Here is a 26,373-nt window from a genome sequence, read left to right as displayed (position 1 = left end):
TTTACAAATAAACAGAAACCACTGAGGTAACCTACCCAAGGTTACCTAGCAATGAAGTGGAAGGCCCTGTTTAGAAATCAGACCTGACTCCAAAGTCTCTACTGTTAACCAAAGCTACCCCATCTTCTCACTTCTCCAGGTGCCCTCCTCTCCACAGGCCCAACGTCTCCTCTAAGCACCACATCCCACTCCTTCCCAGAAGGCTGCCATCTTGGGCTTCAATGACTGCTCTTTTCCCAGTCGGGTCCCTACTGTTGCACCAGCCTGCCCATCTCCTTCCCCTACATGAACCCAGAATTGACTTATCTGACTGCCCATGCAGAGGCACCTTCCGACCAGCCCTTTCCCACCCACAGCTCCAAGCTTTGACCAAGGTTATTCCGTGACCCCCTCCTTCCAAGAACAGACCAGCAGCTCACCCCCTAGACAAAATCACTTCCTCTTTAATTGCTGTTGAAGATTCACACCACCAGCCTCTGAGGAGATGAGGGGGGCATTTCCCCCTGCCCCCACCCACACCCCTCCCTAATACTTGTTTCTCTGCAAAATATTTTAGCAAAAAAAAAAAAAAAAAAAAATAGAGACCGGAAACCACTGACACAGACGGCCCAGGGGCTGGGTTGACTGAGGAAGGCAGGGCTGGGCCAGATAAGTCCACCCTACCCCACCCTTTCTGGGAATGGGGGAGGGGGCCTAGAAACCCTCCCAGCCACCTCACATCTTCTAATCCCTGGCTGGGAGGGATCATGGGATTGAGGGCGGGTCTGGAGCTGCTCCAGTGGGAGGGGCTGGACAGGGAGAACAGTGGGAGAGGGGGTCCCATTGTCGGGGTCCCCCCTATCCCAGATCACCACAGGCGCTGCACAGTCACAGACACGCAGTCACGGTCACAGACACTCACAACCCGAGAGCACCCCACCCCATCCCACCCCTGCCCACCCTTGGCTTCCCCTACCCCAAAATGCCCACCCCACGCTGCTGCCCGCCCCCACCCCCATGTTGGGGAACAAAGCAATAAATTACAAGGCCCCTCCCTAGCCCCCTTGGCCCGTTCCTGCTCCAACTCTTCTCTCTCCCAAGATAGTAGTGAGGAGGGACCCAGGTTCTTGGCTCTCCTGGCCCTTTAGCTTCCATCCATGGGTGGGCGTGAGGAGACGTCCTGATTTCCACTCGACATGGTCCCTTTCACGGAAAGGGTTGGGGAACCCCCACCCCCATGGACAGCAGGGGTCCTGCCCCTCGCTGCCCTTCTCCCCTCCACAGGGCAGTGAGATCAGCACGGAAGGGGTGGGGTCCCCCGTATTGACCCCCCAAGTCCCAGGACTAGCCCTCCCACGTACTAACCCCTCCCTCTGGCGTGGTGTCGCCCCAGGAGCCAGCCTGGGTATGGGCTCCTGCCCTGGGATGGATTGTCGAGCACAAGCAGGACTGGGTCTTTCTCCCGCCCCCAGGGGCCGCGAGCGAGCGAGCGAGGGGGTAGATCCAGAAGATTCCGTGTAGAAACAGTGGAAAGGGGGCGTGTCGACCTGGGGTCTCCATGCCTCGTTGGGGAGAGGAAGGTGAGTCTGTGTCCTCTGGAAGGCGTGGGGGCTGGCTGTGCCTTCGTGCGAGAGGAAGTGCTCCTGGGGGGCGGGGTGCGGACTGGAGAGGTGAGTGGGTGCATCTGTCCAGCCGTCCACCCGGTGTGGGCGTGCCCGGCGCGTGTGGGGGTGAGGGTGTCTCTCCCGCTGGGCAACTATACCAGCGCGACGGGGGCGTCGGCGCGGCCCACGCTGGCGGCGCTGCTCCTGCGGCGGGGACTGGGCGTGGCGGTAATGCTGGGGGTGGTGGCCGCGCTGGGGGTGGTGGCCGTGCTGCCGCCCTCACCCGGGCAGCCGTGCTGGAGAAGGATGTCGGCGCACAGCTGGCTTCCAGCCTGGCGGGCGTAGAACAGCGCCGTGCGGCCCTGCGCGTCGCGGGCGGAGACATCAGCGCCATACTAGAGGACGGAAACCGGCGCGTTACCGCGGGTCCCTGACCCGAGTATACCCGCATGCAGTCTTCCCGAGATTCCCAAGGCCATTCCCAGGGCCTTCTAGGGAGAACGGGCTCCCTAGAGCCAGGCTGTTTCCGAGATGGAGACCTCCAAGACCCCTTTACCTATCCCCACCCACGTACCCACAATAGCAGTTGCGTGATGACAACGTGGGCAAGCTCTGCGGCCAGGTGAAGTGGGGAGCGGAGCTGCGGGTCCTCGACGCTGGTGTCCAGCGGCCCGTGTCGCGCATGGGCCAGAAGCAAGAGGACGGCGGCCACATCCTGGGCCTGCACCGCTGTCCACAGCTGGCGGCCCAGAGGCTCCTCGGGAGTGCCCAGCGGCGCCAGGAACAGCAGCTGCTCGTACTTGGCGCGAATCCATGACTCACGCTCCTCCCTACAAGACCCGGGATCAACCGGAAGGGCTTTACGGACCCCTACCGAGGAAATTTGCACCCCTACCCAGAGCATCCTCTCGGGAGTCGCGCTCGCGCGCGTACACACACTCACACTCACACACACTCAGTGTCACCCTGCTCTGTTCTCTCAAACGTACCGTGAAGAGTCCCGCGTGGGCTTGGCGCGGCCTCGCGTGTCGCTCTCCCACACGCGATTGGCCATGTCGTTACCAATGGCCGTCAGCACCAGGGTCAGCTCCCGCGGCCAGTCGTCCAAGTCGAGCGAGCGAACGCGGGACAGATGTGTGCCCAGGTTCCGGTGGATGCCCGAGCACTCGATGCAGATGAGCGCGCCCAGGTTCAAGCTGGCCCACGTGGGGTCTGGGGACAGTGCGGGAGTCGGCCTCGGGCTGGGTGGCACGGGCACTCCAGCTTTCGCAGACTCCAGCAAACCACACTCCCTAGCCCCCGACAAGGTCTCCCAGCGCCTTCCCCCGCCCCTGCTGCCCTCTGTGCTCACTGGAGGCCCCGCAGTCCACGCAGATAGAGTTCCCTTTGGCGTTCCGAATCGCCTGGATGGCCACCGCTTCACTTTGGCTGTCTGTGCGCAGCTGCGGAAGGGGATGGAGTTAGCACTGACGCCCTCGCAACCTCTCTCCAATGACCTTAGACATTCACCTCTGCCCACCCCTGGCCAATTACCTTGACTTTGCTGCTCTCACAACATTGCAGGCTGGCTAGGATCTGACTTTCGATGGCCTGGACCCAGGCATCTCGCTCCTCAAAACTGGCTGCCTCAAAGTGCCAGGTCTGACCAGTGCTGGACACAATCAGGAACTCAAAATTTTCCTCTGGGCAGGGGGGATGGGATGGGGTCATGAGGGACAGAGTTCAAGCAGGAGATGCCCTTCCCAAACCCTTCCTCCCTGATGTCCATCCAGAGCCCCTGGGAGTGAGGCGGTGGGCGTAGGGGAAGCAGAGGGTGGGGGAGAGAGGGGAGCCCGAGCACATGCAAGGGGAGGCAGGGGCACCCCCACCCCTCTGCACGCCAGCTGAGCACCCCTCCCGGCTTCCCGCTTGTTACCTGCTTTATAAATATTTCTTAAACTACCAAAGGATTTTAGTTTCCACATTTTGCGCTTGGCTGGTTTCCCGAAGCAAAGGAGATAGGGATAGAATGTAGAGGGGAACAGAGAGAGGCAGAGAAAGAAGGAGGAAAAGAGAGGCAGATGGAAAGATGAAGAGAGACAGTGATAGAGGGCCAGAGACAAAGCAGGACAGACAGATGGGGAGAGAAAGCAGAACTAAAGTCAGTGGCCCCAGAGCAGGGTGGAGCGGAAGCCAAGAGCCATGAGAGTAGGCAGATCTGGAACCTGGGCCTGAACACCTAGCAGAGAGCAGGGGCGGTGGGGAGGGGTTATCACGACTGATGAGGAGCCAGATCTCTGTGAGGGGAAGGGAGGGTCAGGATCTGAGTGAACATGGGGGATGGGGACAGAAGCTGGGTCACAGGCCTGGGATGAAGTCCTGGGGTTCAGGAAGAGGGCTGGGAAAAGGGCTAAGAAGTCATTGGGGCCTGGTGGGTGGGGGGTGGGGGAGGTTCACTGGGGTGAAGGGCTATTGGGGAGCGTGGCAACCACTGGAACTTTTTGGGAGCAGGGACTGGGTAGTCACAGAGTCTGGGAGCTGGGGAGTCAATGGAGGACAATGAGGTCAGTCGCTGAGTCACTGGAGGTCATGGGACAGGAGGTTGGGCACCGCTGGGTGCAGGGCTGGGATAGTAAGTGGAGGGCAGGGACACTAGAGGGTCACTAGGAGAGGGAGCAGGAGCTACAGACTAATGGGGTTCATTGAGAACACGGACTGGGGACTACTGGGGAAAAAGGCATTGGCTGGGGAACAGAGGAGGAAGGACAGGGGCTGAGGGATGTCTATCCATTTTTTCATTAAATTATGTGCAAAGTGGTAATGATGGTCAAACACTCAGCTCAGGCACTTTTCCTCCTCCTGCAGGAGCTAGGCCAGGGATCTGGAATTGGGAGTGAGGGTCCAGGGTGGGAGTGGAGTTGCCCACCAGGGCCTCACCTTCAGCCTGCCCAGCAGAGCCTTCAGTCTTGGATGGTGTTGTCAATTTTTTCCTCCTCTGCTTCTTCACCATGGGAGAAGGAGGGGGTTCCCGACTCAGGGGGCTCAGGTCTCCAGATGGGGTACAGTCTTAGGGAGGGGGACACAGCTGCCTCAGTTGCCCTCTCCACAGATTTCCTGATTTCTCAAAAGCCTGTCTCCTCGCCTGACCTAGCATTGGCATTTATGGTGCCCCTCCCCAGCTGTCCCTCTCCTGGGGGAGGTGGGCAGATAAGTGACTTAGCGTCAGACCTGCACTCAGATCCTGTCTCTGCCATTTACTGGCCTTGAGACCTTGAGCAAGTCATTTAATCTTCTGAGCTCAAGTTTCCTCTTCCCTAAAATGGGGATAATAATCTTAACCTGACAAAGCTGTTGTGAGGATTACTTGTGACAGTGCTACTTGTTATTTAAAAATACCTATACTTCCAAACATTACAAACACTGATGGCTGACTATGTGCTGGACAATCATCTCAATTTGTTTAAGCCTCAAAGCAACCCTCTGAGGTAGAAACTATTGTCTCCATTTTACAGATGAGGAAACTGAGGCTTGGAGAGGTGAAGTAGCTTGCCCAAGTGGCAAGCCAGGATTTGATCTCCAGCAGTTTGGCTCTGGAGCCCATTTGTATTAACCATTATGATAAGCAGAGTCTGAGCATGCAGCCCGGCACCCAGTCCGTGCCCACCGTGTTCATTCATGCATCCATTCCAGTTTCCATGCTTCCACCCCTCTTTCATTTCCCACCCGCATCCCATTTGGATCTGGAAGACAGTGGATGGAGAGTGGGTCCTCACTGACCCGTGCTGAGGGCTCGGGCCAAATTCCGGTCTGGTTTCAGCAGGTGCTTTGATGTCTGATCTGGTGGTGGCTGCAGGGAACTAGGACTGGGGCTCGGGCTTGGGGTGGGAGTGGTGGCTTCTGTCAGAAAGGGAAGAAGATAAAACCTCAATGAGCCACTTTGTCTCTTGGCCCCATTTCCTCTGTGGCCCCCCCTTCATCACCCACCTTTCTGCTTATCTAGTTCCCGGTCCCACGTCCCTACTACCCCACCCCCACCCCTTCTCCTGCCCCTTGGTCATGAGCACCACCCCCCTACTCACCAGGGCCTTCACCCATCTGGACAGTGCTCATGTCCTTGACCAGCCCGTTGATGCTAGCTGAGGGGCCGAAAGCAGAGATGGCCCGTGGGGGCCGCTTGCCAGGGACTTTGACTGTTGTCCGTAGCAAGTCCATCTCCTTGCCATGGGTACTGTGGATGTAATCCTGAGGGGCATAAGAGTTGAGAGTGTAGGGAAAGTTGAGCTCCTTGGTGATGCTGGGAAGCAGCCACTATGGGACAGAGAGGGACTGGAGAGGGGGCTCTGGTTGTTGACAGGGTTGGGATGGGCCCACCAGATTTGGCCCAGTAGTGTCTCCTCCAGAAAGCATTCCCTGAATGGCAGGCCACATGGAGGCCCCTGCACCGTACTCTCCCACTAGATTGCAAGTTACTGAGGGGACACGTTGATTTTTAATCCCCAGCAAAGGCACATGGTGGGTGCCTCACACATGCTTGTTAAACTTAAGAGAACAGGACTAGGGCTTCCAAGCAATGATGTCAATGTTTGTTAGAGGCCCACACTGGCAGGACTGGGGAGGGCATTCAAACCCAGCCAGTGTGGCCCGGCCAGTCTTCACCACTCACGTTAATGCTGGGGTGGTAGAGTAGGAAGCCGTTACTGGACAAGGTTACATATTTCTTCTTCCACTCTTTGTTCAAGGAGTTGCCACTTCGCTTTAGTAGGAAGCTCTGGAGTATAGAAAGACACACATGGGAGGAAAGCCAGCTATGACCGGCTACCCCCTTGCCTCCCCCCAGCCCCTGGATTACCCACTTGTTTAATGGGGATGGCTCGCCCACTCCCCGTGGTCTCTCCTCGGCTATCCAAGCTCCGCTTCTCGGAGTCACTACCCCGACGATTCTGGAATGGTTGTTGGCATTAGTTAGAAGACAGGTAGGGGGGTACATTGAAGGAAGGACAGGAAAGCAGATGAAGAAGGGCCCAACAGAGGGATTTATGGACTAGGGAAAATGGCCAGGTAACGGGGACAGGAAGGCAGGGGCAGAGTCAACATTTCCAATACCGCAAAAAGGCTGGTCCTGCGCTTGGCTGCCCGGTGCAGGGACCCAGGGGTGCTCAATCCAGCCACTGCGGCTGTCTCGGCTCGGAGCTCCCGGTGACCAACATTGGGTGAGGACGGGAGGGAAGAAGAGTAGTCGCTAGTGTGGCCCCCATTACTAGCCTGGGAGTGGATGGAGGAGTCAACAGAACAGCTGAGATGCCTTCCACCCCACCAAGCTATGGTTACACCCGGTTTTGGGGTCTCTGAAACAGTCCTTGCTCTCGTCACCATTTATTTGTATTGTCATTAATAAAAACCCTCACTAGCACAGTATAATGCTTTGAATTTTGCAAACATTGATTTCACGTGTACTATGCCATACAAGCTTCCTAATCACATTTGCAGGTTAAGTGACTTGCCCAAGGACACTGCAAACTGTGTCTCAAACCTGGTTGATTCCCAATGCAAGGTACTTTTGACAAATAGTGTCACCGCCCTGTCTATTTGTTCCCTCCCACCCCATGAGCGTCCTGTCCCTGTCCTTGGATACACAGCCCCCTTTCTCTGCATCTTTCCAGTCCCCCGTAGACCCTGAGACCCCAACTCACCTGCCCAGCTACAGGCGTGGAAGCAGCTGAGTGGCTCGGGGAGCTTGGCAGGGACTTGCAGGCTGCCAGAAGCTGCTGCTGTTTGCGCAAGGTCACCACCTTCTGGGCCACTGAGGGTGGAGGCAGAGGGAAGAGGAGTGAGCAGGGCAGACCCCCCAGAACCCCCTTCTATGCCCAGTTTTGAGAAATCCCTAGGATATGACATGGGCCCCAGCTTCCTTGTCACTGTGGTTTCTGGGCCACCTGTGGCCTTGCCAGATCCCCTGGTCCAGAAAGACCTTGAGACTGTTAAGTAAACCTCTGGTCTCCCTGAACCTCCTCCATTCTAGGGAAACTAATTTCCTGTCATTCATCCAGAGAGGGGCCTGGATGCCCCACTCTAAGAACATCCCAGGGCCCCTAGCTCCCTGCTTCCCACACACACCAGGGATCACCACACTCACCCTCCTGGAAGACCCGGTCCACATTGAGCCCATAGGTTGCACAGGTTTCGTAGTAACTGCAGCGTTTCATGTCCGCACACAGTGCCCTGGCACGAGCATCCCCCACAACCCGAGGGGAGGAGGCGCTGATCCTGTCTGAGGGTGCGGGAGATGGGCAGGATTGGACGAGGGGGGCCCTTCCTCACTTTTCACACTTCCCTTTCTTTTGTGCTCCCGTCCTGTGCAGGACCCACTCAGGATGGGGTGTGAGAGAACATGCCTCCCGGGACGGAGTGGAATAGCAATGTGTAAGCCCTTCCTGAGTGCTGGCCCAGCTCACATCCAAGCTGCAGAATGAGCAGGCTGGGTGAGCTCTGGAAAGACCTCTTCTTTATATGTCTTCAAAGAACACTCCCAAGTTTCCTGACAAGGTCTGAAGTGGCTGGGTCTCCCCAGTTGGTAACCACCCTGCCCTGCAAATCCACTGAACCCTGAACCAAGCAGGAGGGCACCCAGAGTGTGAACTAAGAAAAGGTTGAGTGTCCACAGGTAACAAGTGGACTGCTCACTCTGCAGCAGGAAACCAGGAGGCAAGCAACAGGTGGAGGCAGGCACCTGCAGTACAGGATCCGGGCAGAAGGTCCCGCCAGCTGGACACAGGTGGGGTACTGGAAAGGCTTTTTCTAGCCCTGGTGGAGAGTCTGAGAGTCTCCGTATCATGACTTTGGGAACAAAAGGTTTTATACCCTCTCTGATTTCTCCACCATCCCTTGGGTTTAGACAAGTTCCTTTAAGCCTGACTCATCTGAAGCAAGGGGAAACTGGGAAAGGCTTTCTATCCATACCAGGACCTGATATTTAAAGGGAAGTGGGATCTGTGTGTCCCATGGTGGTGGCACTCAGAAATGGCAGTGTGAGAACACAAGCTAGGTGACATCTCAGGAGAGGAATGGATACTGCTACATAGCCATCCCTCCTGCCCTGGAGAGTCCCCTTTTCTCTGCTCAGACCTTGGGAAGTTTGTTTGGTTTAATGACTCCCTTATTTGGAGAACTGGCTCCCTCTAGAGGGATGCTGGAATCCAGGTGGCCATTTCCACACCTTACCAAGCTCTCACCCATGAAGGGTGAGAGGTTGGACAATACCCCAGGGGCCTCCTCAGGGCCTCCCCTGAAAGCAGTGCTTCCCCAGCCCTCCTTACCTTGTGTTCCTACCAGTGCCAGGGCCAGGCCTCCCCGTCCCTCCCCCCGAAGGGAGTTCAGCTGCCCGTGGAGACGGCTCACAGCCTGGAAACTATTCTCATCCTCTAGGCTGAAGACGAAGATCACAGCATCTGCCCAGCCTGAGAACTTGCGGGGGATGAGGAAGCAAATGGAGGGTCAGACAGGTCCACTCCTCTGAACCCTATCCAGAGGGAGACCTGAGAAATCAGAGCCCCTCCCCCTTGGCTAGTGCCAACCTGCCTGCCAGCCTGCTCACCCCACCATCTCCCTGCCTCACCTTGGTATCCGGTGCCCCAGCTTCCTCACGGATCAGCACCAGATGAGTCTGTCCATCCACCAACATCTCTTTCTTGTGCTGCTCACCTGTTGCAAGGGGCAGGAGGTCACAGGTCACAGGTTGCCGAGCCTCTCTGTGCTCTTTACACCTTGGTTTCCATGGGCTCATCTTTCTCATCCCTACCTAGTCATTGATCTTACTCCTCCATCCCTGACCCCAACCCGTAGCTTACTATAGCTCCTCAGAACTCACTCTCTGTCTTCTCCAGCACCTGGTATGAACCGGTCAGGAATCGGTGGATGAGCGACGACTTCCCACTTCGGGTGTCACCCAGCACACCCTGAGGACAAGGTTGTGGAGCAGAGATTGTGGAAATTAAGAAGAAACAGGATCCTTGGGTCTGGGTACATTCCAGAGGCCCAAAGAAACTGGAAGTGTTAATTCTTCCAAGAAGGGTCCTATAAGGCCTGGATGACAGTCAGGCAGGAGGAGCAGGGCAAGAAATGATCCCAAGCTTGAAGTGGACCACAAGCCAATGAATGTCAGCAACTGAAAACCAGTATGTTTGGTTTAGGGAACATATTAGATGGAAGGGGGTGGGGGTAGCTCACAGGCCTAGGCACCAGTTGGAAAGTTTTATCCAGTTCCAGGCAATAGAACTTGAAGGGCCACAGGGGAGATGCCAGAAATAAGGAAGAGTCTGGAAGAGGACCAGGACAAACAGGAAAAAGGGGGAAGGGAACATAAAGACTAGAGAAGAAAAGGTTGGGAGGATGTATCAAGCCCTGGGACAGTGATTTGAAGGTAGAATCTCAGAACTGGAAAACTTTCTCGGAAGTGGAGGGGTAAAGGGGAGAGTTGAGAGTGCAGTGGGTGGGAGGTCAGCCCTCCCTACAGGCAAGGGGACTGTTACCTACCAGGCGCAGTTCAGGAATGGAGCGGCTCAAAGTCCATTCCTGGCTATTGACCACAGCCTCTGTAATGGGAGAAGGGTAGTAAGAGAGGAAGACCAGGAGGATCCCCCAACCCTCAGCCACCCCTCCTGTGTTTACGGTTTCCCTTAAGCCCAGGACCATGCCTGGGCTGGAGATGTGTGGAGGGGAGAGGTTTGAGTGGTCCCCAGTCCTCCCAGCCCAGCCACCGTCCCTACAGCTGTTGCTGCCTCTCAGTGGTTGCTTAGCAACGGAGCCAGCAAGACAAAAATACTTCGGTTGGCATCTCCCTTAAAGCACATCCCAAATGTGTGTCCCTGCCCCAGACCAGAGGACCAGGGCTCTGACAGTGGCCCTGGAAGGAGAATGGAAGACAGGGCTCCTCCCCACCCGGACTGATTCTCAGGGTAGGGCCTGGGAGAAGGGCTTGGGACACAGAAGGGACTAGGTCCTCCTCAACCTCCATTTCACAGGAGAAAAACTCAGGTGAGGGCTTTCCCTCCCTTTTTTCAAGGTCAACCACACCGTGGCCCTGCTGCCCCCCGCCCCGCTCCCAGCCCAAGGGATGGAGCTTGGGTTTTCCTGTGCCTCCCTCTTCCACACCCTCCCCACAAGCGCCCTTCAAAGTAACTGAGAGAAGGGATTCATCCCCCTGGCCAAGAGAAGCCCCTGGCCTGGGGGAAAGGAAGCTCCTTCCGCCCGCCTCGTCCAGCCCCCGCGCCTGACACTGGCCGGACGTTCCCGGGGCGCCGCAGCTGCGGTGGGAACTCTGGGATCTGGAGCCATCTGCTCCCACCCGCTCTGGAGCCAAACCCCGGGGGCCGCCCCCGCTCCGGGACACGCCTCCCCTCCGGGGAGTGTGAGCCGAACCAACACAATCTTCCACCTCATTTCTCCAGAAAAAAATAGACACCCCTCGGAAAACACACCATCTTTCCCATAGCCCCTGTCTCTCAGGCATCCCTGGGTAAGAATTGCTTGTGCTGCAGATCCACCCCCGGACTCATTCAGGGTCAGCCCCCGGTGGGTTTCAACGTCATTCTGGGGCGGGGGTGAGCAGTGGGGGAAGCGAGGCTTCCTATCTGCCCCCTCTTACTTTACATTTAAATATTCAGCACGTTCCAGCCCCCACGCACTCCCGTACCGCCCACTCTGCCTTCACTGCTAGGAAAGAAACTGATTTCCTCCCTGCCGCCTCACGAGCCTGCACTCAGCCCAGGGGAAGACTAGTCCCTGGCGAGAAGCTGCCTGCAAGGTCACTATCACTCCACCGGCCTGAAGTGCCAAGAGGAAACTGAGGCATAGTCATTCACTCCACCTCCTCTGTCCCTCTGGGCAAGGCAAAGCCCTGTTTCCATGTTCTCAGAGTCCAGCTGAAGCTGGAAGTGGGGTCTGGGGCGTCTCTGGGAGCAATTTCATTCAGTTACTCGGACCCAGGATATTATTTTCCCAGAAAGCTCTGAGGTCTCTGATGCCCTCTGAAATCAACTCGTCTGTCATGCCACATTAGGGTAGCTATTCACCCCCCTGCAGTACCTCCTATTCTTTGCCCCAGTATTTGGCAGAGAAGAGAGTCTGCTTCATCTACCCACCCAAGAGAGAAGCTTCCCTAACTCAATCCTGCACAATGCGCTCCCGTACCAAGCTGGGCATTCCAGGTGCCCTCCCCTCCCTGTTCTCAGGCCTTGGCCTACTCACTAGGGGAAGCACGGAGCTCTGCGCCCAGTAGTTCCCGAGACCCGCTGCCAGAAGTCAAGCCCTGGGGTCCGGGAGGTGGCCCGGAGCCAGGAGGCCCCCCTGTGCTCTTGGTGAAGATGCCGCTGATAAACTTGAGCATCTTGCGGTCACGGGTGGATGCTCGGCCCCCCTCTCGGCCCCGTTTCAGCCCGGGAGCTGGAGGCTCCAGTGTGATTGGTGGTGCAGGCCCGAGGGTCTGCGCGGAGGCGGCGGTGACAGCAGCGGTTGGAACCGGAGTTGCTGGGACTGTTAGCGGAGGAGGAGAGCCGGCGGGCGGTCCCGGGTGCAAGTCACTGTTGTCCAGGGTCTTACTTTTGCCTTTCCGAGGGGACAGTTTGCCTCGGGCTCCGGGCCCAGCCCCGGCCCCAGCAGAGGACGCGACTGCAGCGACCCCTCCCCCCGGAGGCGGCGGCGGCGACTCCAGTCCCTGCGTTGCTCTTTGACCCCTTGACCCTGGGCTTGCCCTCGCTTTCGGGCCATGACAGACGGCTACCCGCGCCCTTTGCCCCTCCCGGCTTTCCGCGCCACTGGTGGTCACGGTCTTGCAAGGCTTGGGAAAAAAAACAAAAAAAAAAGGGGGGGGGGGCCGGCGGAGGAGGCGCCACCTTGAGCCTACGGACTACCGGTGCAGGGTGCGGGGGAGGATGAACCCGGAGGACGGCCGCCGCCCGCACGGCCCTCGGGTTCCTGGGCCCCCCCAGCTCGGACTGCTGAGGCAGGGGGGCGCCGGGAGGAGGTGGGAGCTGCCCCAGGCTTGGGATCGGGACTCAGCCCCCCGGAGAGCGGGGGCCCTGGGGGGGCGGCCCAGAGGGAGAGGCGGCGGCCGGGAGCCGGGGAGACGGGGCGGGCCGGACTGGCCGGAGCCGGGGACAGAGCGGGGGGCTCGGCGCCCCCCGCGCCCGCGCTGCTCGTGCTGATCCACAGCGCATCCTGCCGGTGGAAGAGACGCTCGTGCCGCTTCTTGCCCGGCTCCTCCGCGCCTCGGGGGCTGCCAGGATCCCCGGTCTCGGAGCACCTGGCCCCCGGAGCGCCTGCCGCGGCCGCAGACGGAGACGGCGGCGGTGGAGGGACCGACTCGAGCTTGACCAGGGTCAGCGAGATGAGGTAGGTCGTTGTCCGGCGCTGAAGCGCGCCCGCGCCCCGGCTCATGGGTCCCCGAGACCCCCGAGATGGGGAGGGGAGGGGACTCCCCCGGACTGCCTCAGGGGGGCCCGGCCATGGGGCTGCCCTGCTCGCTGCCCCCAGCCCCCGGACCCCGCTGAGCCCCCAGCTCGGCTCCGCTGTCGCCCCCGCCTCCTCCGCCTCCGCTTGCGCCCCCCTCCCATCACATGGGGCGCCCCCTCCCCATGCTCCCCACCCTGTGCCCCCACCCCCTTGGAGCCCCGGGACCTTGGTGCTGCTCCAGCGAGGCGCGCCGGACCGTTCACCCCGGCCTGGGTGGGGGCACAGAGATGGGCGGGGGAGGGCGGGGAGGACAGTAGTGGGGGCAAATGGGGGAGAGGGAGGATAAGGGGGCAAAAAGGGGGAATGGGAGGCTGGGGAAGAAGAGGAACCGGTGCGGGGGAGGCAAGGGCAGGGAATGGGGGCTCAGGGGATCGTGACTGCAGATGGGGTCCGAGAGGGGGTCGTGAGGAGGGTGGGAAGAGAGTGGGGCTGGCCGTGCGGGGGATTCGCAGGGGCGCGGGGAGGATGCTGGGGATGGAGATACAGGAGGCGGCGGAGGGGGAGGAAGGAGGGAAGTGGGAGGGAGGTAAGTACCCACGGGTCTGGGGTCTGGGAGGGGAAGGGCGTGAGATCCGGGCGAAGGGTCCGGGGGGCTCGCCGGGGCTCGCTCCGTCCGGATACGCGCTGTGTCCGGGCGCTCCCCTCACATTGAGGAGGCGGCGGCCCCCTGCCCCCCCAACCCTATCTCCCCCCCCACCTTCTCTCCACCAGCACGGCTGTCTGCGAGGGCGGCGCAAAATCCAGGACTGGATTTCCCTCCCAAATCCTGGGGTGGATTTCCTGGACTTGGAATCACTTACTCCAATAACCTAGCCCCCTCCTCTCACATACCACTGTTGGGGATCACGACTGTGGGGTGGGGCATTTTGGGACAAGGATGAAAATCGATCTGTGGATGGCCAGGCCGCGGCGAAAACGGAGCAAACTCGGGGTCACTGCCAATTCTGGGGAAGCTGAAGTGGAAGAGTGGGGAGCCCTGAAATCCCGTTCCCAGGATCCATCGTCTCCCCCAGGTAACCCCTGGACGCGTCCCCTTCCCCATGACCCAGCTTCCCCAGTCCCTACCCCCGACCCAGGTGCAATACACTGAAGGGGCCACGACCGGAGCCCGAGAGTCTCAGAGTGCTTGGAAAGTGTTCCCCAGGGATGGGGGACAAAACATGGAACTTAGCAGGGGTAGGAAGCAGGGGGCTGCCTCAGAAGGGGAGAGATGGGGGCTGGAGGAACCCAGCCGGGTGAGTCAAGTCTCCAGCTCCAAGTGGAGGGAGAAGGATGTCTATGGATCCACCCCCCCCCCATGCCAAAATGCATCCAGTCTCCATAGCAACCGTATTTCCAAGAGTGCCTCGGAAACAGCGGGGATAAGCAGAGGAGGGATTGGTGTGTGTGTTGGATCGAGGGACCCGCCAGGCATCACCCTAGCACCTGGTTACCCCCATGTAGGGGGGTTAGCTCACTGAATATAAGGAGCCCTCTGTTGAGGCAGTGGGAGCTGGTCTCTCTTGGCTTCAATCTCCTGTGATTTAAAGGGTGGGACTCTTTTATAAGGTTATAAAGGAGGTAGGCAGAGCGAATCTACTCTGTGACCCTCACCCGGCCAGGGACCCTGAGGTCCAAAGCTCACTGTTTTTCAGTCTGGGGAGAAGGGTGAAGGAATAAGGCTAGCACAGAAAGGAGGATGGATGTTGGGGTGGGTTGGGGGGTGGAAGAGAGAAATGGGGTGGGAGCGGAGATTGAGGTGCTCCCTGCAGCCTAGGAGATCCTCCCCGGGACTCGGGAAGTCTCAGCGTTCCTCTGATTTGGCGTCCCACCCTCCTGACGCAGCCCAGCCGAGACTATAATAAGTGCTGCCGTGGGCGGCTCTTGGAGGCAGGAGCCGGCAGCGTGCTCGGCCGGGTAGGGAGTGAAGGTGGGGGGCGGAACCGGGATGCGGGACGCGCTTTGTTTTCCCAAAGGCCTGTACCCAGTCGCTCGGCAGTCCTGTCCAGAGGTCAGCAGCTTCTCCACACCTGCCTCTCTTACACAATGTCTGTAGAACCAGGATGACACCACCCCCAGGACCGGGGACCCTTCCTTGGTCTTTTTTGAAGGAGAGGACAAAGAATTCTTGGCTCTGGCTTAATTTTCCTTCCTTTGGTGGCCTCAGTATTCCTTTATGTTCAGTGAGAACAGAATCCTGACTCTTAGGAAAGGAGTGGGCAAATCATTATGAGGAGTGGAGTCTTCTTGGAGATTTCAGCCTCCACCTCTCCTCACTCCAGAGCTAAGCAGAGCTCTACATGAGTAATGCTAAACCTCTCTCCATTTTTTTTTCCTAAGGGGGTGGGGCTTGGCGATCCTCCCTAGGAGGCACGATGGGGCCACTCCCCCTAGGTCAGTCTTTCCAACTCCTAAGGCTGTCAGGAAAGGTGACAGCTGTAGTTCCTGGTAAACAAGGAATGGAGGATAAAAGGTGAGAGAGACACCAGCCTCAAAAAGTCAAAGGAAGGAGGCATGGGAAGGAATCAAACTGCTCCCCTAGGAGCCTACACCATCAGAGAGCTCTGGCAGGTGTCATTGATAGGAAGACTGTTTCCTCACCCCCTGGGGTAGTCTGTTAAGAATGGAGGGACCAAGATTCTCCCAGACACCTTCATGAGCAAAACTGTCTGCTGTAGTTAGCGCTTTGCCACCTCAGAGGTGAATGAGTTGAAAGCAGGCTGGAGATGACCTCCAGTTCCACCAGTTCCCTAGTGGTGAGGCCTTATGGATGGAGAGAAGCTGTTCCTGCCAGGGCCCGACCACAGGATTGAAGCCTGGGGTGGGGGCAGGAGGATGTGGTGGATGATGTTGCTATGGCAGCACTTCCTCCCTGTGTTGTCATCACTTGCTCTAATGGCACTAAGGAGGTAGAGCGGAAGGTGTGTGGGGGGAAGACAGGAACAGGAACATGGGGAGGAGAGGAGACCGAGAAGAGTCTTGGGGACTTCTCTGCAACTCCACTGTGCAGAACATGGTGAGTGTTAAGTGTGTGCCTGGGAGCCTGAGATTCTCTACGTGCTGTATTTCAATGTGTGTTCTCGCACGTGTGTGTGCATGTGTATGTGTATTTCTCTCTACAGCTAGAGAACGAGAGGTCACTGATCCTTAGTGGTTCCTGGGAATGAACACATTTTCCAATCCCAGAACCTCCTCCCCCAGGCTGCTTCCTGCTCCCAGACTCCCCAAGCAGGGACCAAGTCTACCATTGCTCTGTCACAGCCCTTCTTCTCCAGGCTCACCCACTTCTCCATTGCCAAGGGGGTCAGCTCAGTGGTGACCTGTATTTTGGCCCCCTGGGAGAAGGATCAGATTGAGGAAAGAGGAAAATGACACCTCCCATGTCTTTTTCCATCCTTCCCAAACTATTCTTCCCCAGAGTCCCAGGTCCATCATGGGGACTAGGAAGTAGCTAACTGGGAAGTGATGTATCATAAGTGGTGTATTAGTTTGTCCCTGATACACCCAAGTTGGAAGCTGACCCTTCCCTTACCTCGTATGCTGTCCAGTGAGACTTGGATGTTGTCCCGAAGTTCAGGGTCGCCCACCCTCTCAGCCAGCTTCCTGAGGCGGCTCAGAGCCTGTTTGGCCACCTCATGTCGTCTGACTTCTGCTCTCACTGAGGCTACAGCCAGCTGCCTCTGGGCATGCATGTTGCCCAAACCTGTCTTGCCAGGCTAACAGCAACCTCTGGCCCTGTAGCCCATGGCTTCACAGCCCCCGACCTCCAGAAGGCCCCTTCTGCTGTGCCCCAGAACTCCCCGCCCCTGCCCGCTCTTCCGTCTGTCGGTCTCACTTCCTGACTGGTGAGTTTCAAACCCACAGCCTGGGACAGCACTACCTTCTGCACCTCCCACCCCCTCTAGCGTTGGCCCATCAGCCCTGCCAGCCAGCCCCTGCTGATTCCCCAGCTAGGTGAATGGAGAAACTTTAAAAAGTATCCCAGGGCCTCCTGTGGGAGGTGGCTAATTAAGATGGGTGTTGATTCTGTGGATTTGTGGCAAGCCAGATCCCACGTGCAATCCCAAACACTTTTTTGGTGGCCTGCAGATTTGTGTTAAGCCTCAAACTATCACAGGAATCTCCACACTTAATCTGTCAGTCTCACATCCCTGCATTCTAGTTTACAATTCTACTTGCAATCCACTCTACCCATCTCAATTTGCCCTGCATGGTTATATCTTGCAATTTAACCCTTCCCCAGTCATGTAACCCAGTGCAACTACTTGCTGTTTAAGGGGTGAAGTAGGTATGAGCAGAAAGTGTTGTAGAGGAGGACAGTAACCCATAAACAGAAAAAACCACCATGGGTCAATTACATTTCTCATAATAATTAATGTGTATAACACTTTAATTATTATTACAACACACTTTCCTGTATCATCCCCATGACAGGCCCAAGGGGTAGGATTATTATCCCTTGTCTGCAGAAAAGGAAACTGAGACTCAGAAAGGCCAGTAAGGGGTGAAACAAAGATTTGCTTCTAGATCTTCTGATTATAATTATACCTTTTCCACCACACCACACAACCAAGAATTTTGCCAGTCAGTCCCCCTAGTTCTGCCGTTGACTTAGAACCTGAAAGAGCAGAGGGGTTGATGAGAAATTGAAGGACAGGATGAAGATAAACGAGGGTAGTTTGACCAAATCAATTTGTTTCGAAACCCTGGTAAATATCATTTCTCTTGCATATCTTCCTGATATAAGATAGAGGATTATAACTATGTAAGTATCTGTGTAGATGGAGGTAAATTATTTGGGGTAGGGATTACCCACCAGCCGGGTAAAATGGTTGGAATAATAACAACAAATATTGTTTACTATGTGTCAGGTACCCTTTGGAGCTTTCTACATAAATCAATTCATGTAACAACAACCCAACAGATAGGTGAATTATTTGTCCCCGTTTTACCGATGCGGAAATGGGCACAAAGAGCTTAACTAACTGGCCAAAGGTTACACAGCTAAGTAAATGGTGGAGCTGGAACCCATAGACTCTGATTCTTAACCAGTAAGACTATACTGCTTATACAGTATACACAGACTTTAGATCATTCTATGGGGATGAGGGAGGTTTTTTAATTTGTTCCTATTAAGACTGCCTCTTCTGCAGGAAGAGAGGATTATGCCTCCTCCACACTGCCATGAAAAGACTTGTGTTAAAGCCCTCATTCAACAGTAGACATTTACTGATCAACCACTAGGTCATCCCCGAGTGAAAATGTGGAGCCTCGTTCCTCCTCTCATATTTATTCATATCTCTGTCTCCTCCCTTTCTCTCTTGCTCTCTCCCTAACCCTCTTTTTTTTCCCCCCAAGCCCTGGATCAGCCATGTGCTCCAAAGACGCAGGGCAGACAGACGCGCACACCTGTGGCTGTGTCACATATAGGACTGCGCCGGCCTGAGGCTGCGGTTTTTCACACTGCATTTCGGGCACAGTCACCCCCTGTGGGGAGGGAATACTGAACAGGAGAAGTGTACTTAGCGGACATACTTGCAGACGTGTGAGGATCTGCTGGGTGTTGCTGTGCCCAGCCCGGGGCTCTTGTGGCCGGACTAAATGTCTCAATATCTTACTCACTTGGGTGTTCCCGAGTGTGACGCAGTAAGAACAAAACAATGGCGTCATCATGAGGTCACTGCAGGAAAGGGGAACGGGGCGGGGTAGGGCGCTCCTTTCAGGGGAGGAGCCCTTTCACCCTGCTCTCCAGTTCCACTTCTTTCTCTTTTTCGCCAGTTTCTTCAGAGCCTTCTCCCTCCGATATGCCTCTCCAAACTCCTACTACAGAGTTCGGCTTTCAATCCGAAAGAATTCTGGACTCTATGAGAATCTCTGGAAACCCTGCCCAGTTTTAAGTTTCATCCAATGAAAACCTAAAGGAGGGGCACGGAGGTGGGTTAGTGACGTAATTAAGACTGATTGGCTTTTAGGCCATCGACTTCCTGGACTAGCCACGAGCTTCGCCAATCCAGAGGGAGGGGTGGGACCGTGCAGGCGCAGAGGATTGGGTTTGGCTGGACTTGATTTAAAGAGACAGAAGCTGTCGGGGGTTCTACAAGAAGATCCCCAAGACCCTCCCCCAGTTCCTGGGACCACCTGGGTCCCCAGAGCTGGGAAGATGGTTTGCGGTGGCTTTGCCTGCTCCAAGAATGCGCTATGCGCTCTCAACGTGGTCTACATGGTGAGGTTTTGGAGGTGCGGGAAGCCTTCAGGGCGGAAAGGCGAGTGGGGAGAATCTCTAGGGGATTTCCGGTGGGAAGAGATGTGTACTGGGGGTTCCGGGAAGATTTGTGGGAACTTCCGGAGAAGAGGGAATTCCTGGGGACTTCCGTGGGAAGAGGGGGGACTTCCTGTGATTATGGGGTTTTCGGGGTTGGGGGGAGTGAACGTAAGGCTGTGGGCATAAAGCCCCATTCCCCCGCATGTGAACCTGAGTGTCTCCCAAAATAGAAGTGATGGGATGAAACTAAGGGGTTCCACTGTTATATTCAGAGACTCTCCCTTCCCTGTCACCCCCTACCCGCATCCTTGCCAATTCTGACATCCGATGGGAGAAGCGTCCAGGGATGCTCCTGGACCCATTAGCATTCCTCTTCTACCTTCCCCATATTCACCTGCAACCCAATGCTCCTTTTCTGCCCAAGCCCCGGACCGTGTATGGCCCTTTTGTGGCTGTGCTGCACGCAACGATTCTTCCGAGATATATCCTGCACTGATTCACTCTCTGTTTCCGTAGCTGGTGGGCTTGTTGCTCATTGGAGTGGCTGCTTGGGGTAAGGGCCTGGGACTGGTGTCCAGCATACACATCATCGGGGGAGTTATTGCTGTTGGGGTCTTCCTTCTCCTCATCGCAGTGGCTGGACTGGTGGGTGCTGTCAACCACCACCAAGTCCTACTATTCTTTGTATCCTGACTTCAAGTGACCAGGGGTGGGGCAACAGGCAGAAAAGCTGAGTCCTCTAGGAAGAAGTTAGAGAAAAGTGAAAAGTGTGGGGGACCTCAGGGATTTGGGGGACAAGTCTTCTTGCCTTACCTTATACAAGTGCTGATGATTTTATTAGTGTTTTCAACTGACATGGTTGCACTAGTTCTATGGATTGATGAGACCAGATAGATGAGAATTATAGGTGGAACATAAAGGCATCTAGGACTGGTTTTTTTCCATAACTTTCTCTCTCAGTACATGATCATCCTTGGTTTGGTTTTCCTCTTCCAGTTTGGAATCTCTTGCTCATGTCTGGCTATTAACAGAAGCAAACAGGTAAGGAGGGGTGGGGGGGAGTAAAGTACTTTAAAAAAAATTTTTTTTTCTAACTTCCTCTTCTCAGTCTGGCCCCAATTACCCAGAGATCACTACTTAGTTCTGCTACTTCCAGACTATTGAGCCCCTTGCTTCTTCTGGGATGTTTGGTTAATTTTCCAATGTTCGTATCATTGTGCAACAAACATCTTCATGCTTTTGAGGAGTGTTGACTCCTTTTGCTACAATAGAGAAAGTGAGGTTAACTGGGATCAGGACATAATGGGGGTTCTTCAGGTTAGCAGGATTAAATAATTTCCCCTGCTGCCTGTATCCTCCAGACAGATGTCATCAATGCTTCCTGGTGGGTCATGAGCAACAAGACCCGGGATGAACTGGAAAGAAGTTTTGATTGTTGTGGCTTGTTCAACCTCACAACCCTGTATCAACAAGATTATGCTTTCTGCACTGCAGTAAGTCTGGGATTGGGGGTAGGAAATGGGTTGAGGACTATTCCCAAATAGGTTTGAATGTTATTGCCCCTCTCTCTAACAGCTCTTTTTTGTTGGGGAAGGAGGATGGATACAGAGACTGGGGAATAGCCAAGTAGGATTTCAGTCTATAGGATACTGGTCAGGTACTAATAAATATTTTGTAGGGACATTCACTATGGGTATTGGCATAGCGCAGCTTAGCAACTTTGCAGTCTCTGAACACACATATGTTTTATTCTCAGATCTGCAAGAGCCAAAGCCCCACATGCCAGATGTGTGGAGAAAAGTTTCTTAAGCATTCAGATGAAGCTCTGAAAATCCTGGGGGGTGTTGGACTCTTCTTCAGCTTTACAGAGGTGACGTACTCTAGGTCCCACATGCATACCCTTTCTTTTTATCTTAGTCCCAAACATTCAGAATTGGTTCTTATCTCTCCCTTTGTTTCTGCAGATTCTTGGTGTTTGGCTAGCAATGAGATTTCGGAATCAGAAGGATCCACGAGCCAACCCCAGTGCCTTTCTATGAGACTTTGGATCCTTCTGACTTTTCTCCAGCTCACCACTCTCCCTAAGCTTTTTCTTCCTCCCTTAGGGAAAACCTAGGGTCTATAGCCCTTCTTGATTGAGAAAAAGGAAAGACCCTTTGCCACATCCCTTAAAGCTGGCTGAACAGCTAGGCTTTAAGTCTTGACATGTTTTAGTGGGAGTAAGATTGTAGACACTAGAACAAAAACCTTCCCCTTCTCTCCCTAAGTGGATACAGGGAGCTTCTGAGGGTGCATGTGATGGGATGGAACAGGGCCTGGAGTCATTCCTGGCCCTCTTTCCCCTTCCATGCGTTAGACCACCTCCTCACATCCTTTCCTGGCTCCAAGGGTAAATCAGGGACAGAGTCAGACAGAAAACCATCAAGAACTCATTCTTGTAATAAGCAGGACGCAGTTTGGGATTGTTAAGCCACTTAACACCTATTCAAAGAAGCAACTTAAGTTCCTTTCTTCTCTTTGCCAACCAAGGGGCTCCAGTGACTGCTTAGGCCCTGTGACTTACAGAGCATGTCTTTGAGATTCTGCAAGGAAGTTCCTTCTTTCAAGTGGTTTTTCCAAATCCCCAATGGCAAAACCAATCAGAGGAAGAAACATTAAAAAAAGACCATATTTCTTTGTTTTGTTTGTTTTTTTTTTCCTGTATAAAAATGAACCCCAGTATCAAGGTAGGGAAGAGAGGAAGAGGGGACACAATCCTTGGTACAGGGAAACGGGGGGCCGGAGAAGGATATGTCTCAAAAGGAGGAGTGGGAGAGGAACGTCATTAAGGCAGCAAAATATTCTCTGTAAAAAGTTGGGGGAGGGTTTCCACGCCTCAGAGATGAAGGCAGAGGAGAAGGCAGAGATTGCTTTCTTAGTGGGGGGTCTCTCCACTCAAGTGTCCAAAGAAGGGGAATGACAGCTTTTTTTTTTTTTTCTCTTGGTCCTTTTGCAGCCACTCCATTGCTCACTCTGGATTACCATCTCCTTTTTGTAGATAAGAGTGCTGCAGGGCTCGGAAGGCAGAGATTCGCTTGTGTGGGTTAAAAGTCAGCATTTCCTGAGGGGGAAAGAAGGCAAAGGTCAAGAAACCATGGAAAAACAAAACACACAAAAAAAGACTTCTGCCCTCTCCAACAATACTTAGGATGGACTCTATTTTCTAAATTCCTCTCCTGTGGATGGCCATTCAAACCAGTAATAAAACTGCAGCCTATCCATCAACCAAGTCTCAGTAATCATGATGGTATGGGGCCCTTTTATACTGCTCCATTTCTCACCCCCATCTTGCCCCATGCCCATGCCCATGCCCAGTACCAGTAGCAGCTGTGCTCCAGACTCCTCCATCTCAGGCACCACTGACTGCACTGGGCGGGGCCCTCTAGGAGAAAAGGCTCCTCGGGGTAGAGACACATCTCGGGGCCAGTCATCCTCTGGGGGCAGCCCGATCAGACTGGGGGACAGGAGAACTCTGGTTAGGAAGGTCATTCTCCAGCCCCCATCCTAAAAGGCAGAGTCAGCTGATAGCCAGGGCTCAGGAGAAAAATGAGGATTTGGAATGGAAAATTCTTTTCCCCTCTTGTCAGTCACTTACTCAAAGATTTTGCCTAACTGGTCAGCTTCAGAGTTTCCACAAAAGAGAGGCCTAAGGTGAGAAGAGACAAAAGATAGCAGTCATTTTCAAAGATGGCAGTGGAATGATTACTGTTTAGGGGTTCAAAATAGAGGGCATGGAAGGAATGAAGTTCTGATACATGCTACAACATGGATGAACCTTAAAAACATTATGCTAAGTGAAGATGGTGTTGATGGTAGTACAACATAGTAATTAATATCACCGAATGTACACTTAAAAATGGTTTAATTGGCAAATTTTATGTTATATATATATGATAGTGTGCGTACACACACACACACGGAGGGTATGGAGACTAAAGGGATATGAAGTTTCTAATTCCAGGACATTTCAGAGCTTCTGGTTAGAGGCAATTCAAGAGAATGTAGTAGTCAAGGGAAAGAATGGGTGGGGTCTGGATGTGGTTCATGAACAAGAAATCTGAAGAATTCAAGATGGTTTGAGATACTAAGGCTCCTTACTTTCGACGAAACATCTCAGCAAAGATACAGCCAACACTCCACATGTCCACGGGTGTTGCATATGTAGACTGCAAAAGAACTTCGGGAGCCCGGTACCAGAGTGTAACAACCTAAAGGGAACAGGAAGAGTGCATAAGGGCCCTGGGGGTTACCATGAGGCACAATCTGACTTTCCAATTGTCATGGGCAACCACTTCTACATCCAACCAGAACCCATTTTAGGGCTACTATCTTTTTACTGACCACAGGTGTAAGTGCCATCTGATAGCTGTAGATTCTGGCTAGGCCAAAGTCAGCCAGCTTAACTGTCCCACCACTTGTCACCAGAATGTTCTCTGGCTTCAGGTCTCGGTGAACGATGCAATTGGCATGAAGGAAATCGAGGCCTCTTAGAAACTGGCGCATCAGATCCTGATTTGGAAGGGGGAGGTATAAAGACACTGGGAACTAGACATCATACATGAAACCCCAACAGGTTCTAAACAAAGATCCTAATCTACCTCTCAATGCTTGCACACCCCACTCACCTTGATGGTCTCCACTGGCAAACCTGGGGGAGGGGCCTTGTCCAGATAAGTCCTTAGGTCTTGGTCCACATGCTCAAACACCAAGGTCACCTTGGTCTCCCTGTCAGTTCGAGCTGTGGCACAGACATCCACCAGCCTGTGCAGAACAAATGGTCACTCATTTTCCAATCTCCTTTTACCCAACATGGCCTCTCTTTCCTCAGGTCTCCGCTTCTCTTTTAACTACCACTCCCACCAAAAGGTTGTCTTTTCCCCGTTACTACTGATTCCCAACACTCCATCTTCTTCTCACCGGACAACATTGGGATGTTCAAAAGCCTCCAGCCGCCTCAGTAAGGCCACCTCACGAACCGTACTGATGGGAAGGCCTCCTCCAGCTCCTCCTCCATTGGGAACTCTCACGCTCTTGAGGGCCACAAAGTGACCACTGTGGGGATCACGGGCCTTGTACACCGTCCCATAGGCACCGACACCAATCTCTGCCACTGGCTCATATCGAGGGGTGGCCATTCTTAGATCAGGGAAGACCCTACAATCAGACAGAGACTCCTACCTCCAAATCCCCCTTCCAGAATTAGGGTGATTTGAACCCACAGCAACAAAGCAACTCCCACAAAAGGCACAGCATCCAGCATCCCATCTCCCTCCCAACCTTCCATGGGGCTGGCCCCTCAGGTAACAAACACAATGACTCTAACACCCATCCTCCAGCCATGTGAGACCCTAAAGCAAAAAATGCCCCTTCCTTTGGGACCACTGCGCCCCGCCCAAGGGAAATCCGACAGGACACACCCCCTGCACCAAAGACCCCATACCCCAGTCCCTAAAATTACACCTCCTTACGACCACAAAGAAGCGTATGACAACATCCTGCCACACTTCCCGCCCTCGAGCGACCCTTCCACAACTAGCTCGCAAAGCGCAATCGTGGGACGCCGTGGGGGGCCACATTCCTGGGAAAGGGCTGCACTTACCTCACCCCAGGGCGGGAGCTGCGGGAGCGGCCCGTTATCAGGGCCTGGGAGCCGACTCCTGTAGCTCCATCCACTCGAGCTCAGGCCGCGGCAGCTGGACGCGACGGCCAGACTATAGACAGAGGCCGCAGGCTAGAGCGGCCCCCTCACCCCCACCCTCACCATGTGACCAGCTGCCAAAGAGGCGCGCGGAAACTGGGAGGGCGGGGCGAACGCCGGACGTTCTGGCCACGTGACCAATCACCCATGCGCAGAGGGGCGGCCTAGAGCTTCTTTGACCTGGAAGGGGCCAGTGAAGGGAAGGGGGCGGAGAGGAGGTGGCAACCACATGATCTGTTGCTATCACACGTGACCGCTTGACATTGCTCTGAGGAGCAGAGGTGTGGTTACGCGTGGGGCACGTGACTGACTGCCATAACTCCAGCTGAGGGAGGGAACCGAGGGAGGGTGGAGCCCAAGGTGATGCCATGGCAACCTGGGCCACCCATATCCAAACTGTGGGCTGAAGGCCGAGCCTGAGCACATCTCCAGTATTACTACCTGTGTCTCAGCCTGTCCATATTGATGGCGTCGGAGGACGAGAGGTGGCGCTGTTGCCTTTCCTCTCTACCGCCATTGGAAAAAAGATTCTCATTTGTGTCTTTGTTTCATTCGTTCATTCATTCAACAGAGTTTTGAGTCCTTGCTTCCTCTGTGGGTGTATGTTTTGGTGCCTAAGCCTCTGGACCTTTAAAGTAGGGATAAGGCTATTTATAAAGATACAGCCAGCAATGTGGTCGTATAAAATAGGGAGTAGACAATGCCCGTTTGAGGGCAAAATTAGGATTAAAAGATGGACAGAAGGTGGATTAATACGGTTAACAACAGTAACTCAACAGGAAGATTGGCAAGGTAATGCCCTCCCCCCTTCCCAACTTGCATCCCTCCTTGGTAGTCTTAAAACGCAGAGACCAGAGAAGTTATTGATAGGCAAGAGACAGGAATACTTTAAGTTTCTTTTCAGCACTAAGAGTCAGTGATTCTTTGATATATGTGTTTGTGCACATATATATTATGCTTCATATAAAGACAGATAGGTGGATACATATAGATAGATAGATCCTTCAATGTAGGATTAAGTATCCCCACCCCAGACCGGCAAATCACATGAGGTTAGCTTGTGTTCTTCTGCAAACCTTGCGTCTCCTAATTTGGGGTCATTGTGCTTTTCTCTTTTCTCCAGTGCAGCTTTTCTAGCTTTTGCCCCTGCCCAGCACACAGACTTTTTCCCAAATGGCCCCTGCTCACAGACACCTAATTAGACATGTAGCTTTCTGCCCCCCCCCCCTTTTTTTCCTTATTGGCTCCAACTTCTTTATTTCCCAGCCCTTTGAGTTGGTAGGGTTGGGGGAGGAGAGGGATCATGTCTGAATTGTGAGGAATGGTCT

General features: G+C 54.5%; 3 protein-coding genes across 12 annotated transcripts; 1 reads left to right on the top strand and 2 right to left on the bottom strand.

Moving 5' to 3' along the window:
• Positions 1–975: 975 nt before the first annotated feature.
• Positions 976–13,103, bottom strand: AGAP2 (ArfGAP with GTPase domain, ankyrin repeat and PH domain 2). The gene is given in 23 exon segments (XM_037848115.1): positions 976–1,978; positions 2,158–2,413; positions 2,573–2,795; positions 2,935–3,025; positions 3,117–3,265; positions 3,499–3,558; positions 4,500–4,628; positions 5,340–5,459; positions 5,642–5,804; positions 6,226–6,330; positions 6,416–6,502; positions 6,666–6,824; positions 7,253–7,362; positions 7,696–7,830; positions 8,876–9,023; positions 9,175–9,260; positions 9,427–9,514; positions 10,092–10,150; positions 11,805–12,241; positions 12,243–12,361; positions 12,364–12,426; positions 12,428–12,460; positions 12,462–13,103. Coding segments are annotated over 23 exon segments (3,594 nt in total). The 5' UTR covers positions 12,993–13,103; the 3' UTR covers positions 976–1,735.
• Positions 12,775–22,572, top strand: TSPAN31 (tetraspanin 31). 9 transcript variants are annotated; one of them, XM_037848128.1, is made up of 7 exons: positions 12,775–12,947; positions 18,825–18,984; positions 19,825–19,992; positions 20,269–20,349; positions 20,670–20,801; positions 21,065–21,178; positions 21,273–22,572. In XM_037848128.1, the coding sequence occupies exons 4-7, from the start codon at positions 20,272–20,274 to the stop codon at positions 21,345–21,347; spliced, it is 399 nt and encodes a 132-aa protein (XP_037704056.1). In that variant the 5' UTR covers positions 12,775–12,947; positions 18,825–18,984; positions 19,825–19,992; positions 20,269–20,271; the 3' UTR covers positions 21,348–22,572. The 9 variants fall into 9 exon arrangements, 8 of the variants coding, with proteins under 8 accessions (XP_037704056.1, XP_037704058.1, XP_037704055.1 ...); XM_037848130.1 differs by lacking the exon at positions 12,775–12,947 and adding an exon at positions 13,960–14,080 and having other exon boundaries at positions 18,825–18,980; XM_037848127.1 differs by lacking the exon at positions 12,775–12,947 and adding an exon at positions 13,960–14,080.
• CDK4 (cyclin dependent kinase 4) lies at positions 22,234–25,246 on the bottom strand. 2 transcript variants are annotated; one of them, XM_037848122.1, is made up of 8 exons: positions 24,947–25,246; positions 24,265–24,483; positions 23,973–24,108; positions 23,689–23,856; positions 23,446–23,555; positions 22,943–22,993; positions 22,666–22,801; positions 22,234–22,408 (listed from the first exon to the last, which is right to left on the bottom strand). In XM_037848122.1, the coding sequence occupies exons 2-8, from the start codon at positions 24,480–24,482 to the stop codon at positions 22,316–22,318; spliced, it is 912 nt and encodes a 303-aa protein (XP_037704050.1). In that variant the 5' UTR covers position 24,483; positions 24,947–25,246; the 3' UTR covers positions 22,234–22,315. The 2 variants fall into 2 exon arrangements, with proteins under 2 accessions (XP_037704050.1, XP_037704048.1); XM_037848120.1 differs by having other exon boundaries at positions 24,265–24,501; positions 24,947–25,232.
• Between the last annotated feature and the right edge of the window lie 1,127 nt (positions 25,247–26,373).

This window comes from Choloepus didactylus, chromosome 8 (assembly GCF_015220235.1).
Source record: "Choloepus didactylus isolate mChoDid1 chromosome 8, mChoDid1.pri, whole genome shotgun sequence".
Taxonomy (NCBI): domain Eukaryota; kingdom Metazoa; phylum Chordata; class Mammalia; order Pilosa; family Megalonychidae; genus Choloepus; species Choloepus didactylus.
Note: the sequence above shows the minus strand (reverse complement) of the source record. Positions and strands in the feature narration are given on the sequence as shown.

What these genes read in the sequence shown, in the direction of transcription:
- TSPAN31 (XM_037848123.1), top strand. Translation starts at nt 15,997, where the DNA reads ATGGGGAGGAGAGGAGACCGAGAAGAGTCTTGGGGACTTCTCTGCAAC. An exon ending in ACTCCACTGTGCAGAACATG is followed by an intron (nt 16,063 to 19,824) that starts GTGAGTGTTAAG and finishes CTGTTTCCGTAG; the next exon opens with CTGGTGGGCTTGTTGCTCAT. An exon ending in TCTTCTTCAGCTTTACAGAG is followed by an intron (nt 21,179 to 21,272) that starts GTGACGTACTCT and finishes TTGTTTCTGCAG; the next exon opens with ATTCTTGGTGTTTGGCTAGC.
- CDK4 (XM_037848122.1), bottom strand. Translation starts at nt 24,482, where the DNA reads ATGGCCACCCCTCGATATGAGCCAGTGGCAGAGATTGGTGTCGGTGCC. An exon ending in GCTGAGATGTTTCGTCGAAA is followed by an intron (nt 22,994 to 23,445) that starts GTAAGGAGCCTT and finishes TTCTCACCTTAG; the next exon opens with GCCTCTCTTTTGTGGAAACT. An exon ending in CAGTTAGGCAAAATCTTTGA is followed by an intron (nt 22,802 to 22,942) that starts GTAAGTGACTGA and finishes CCTGTCCCCCAG; the next exon opens with TCTGATCGGGCTGCCCCCAG.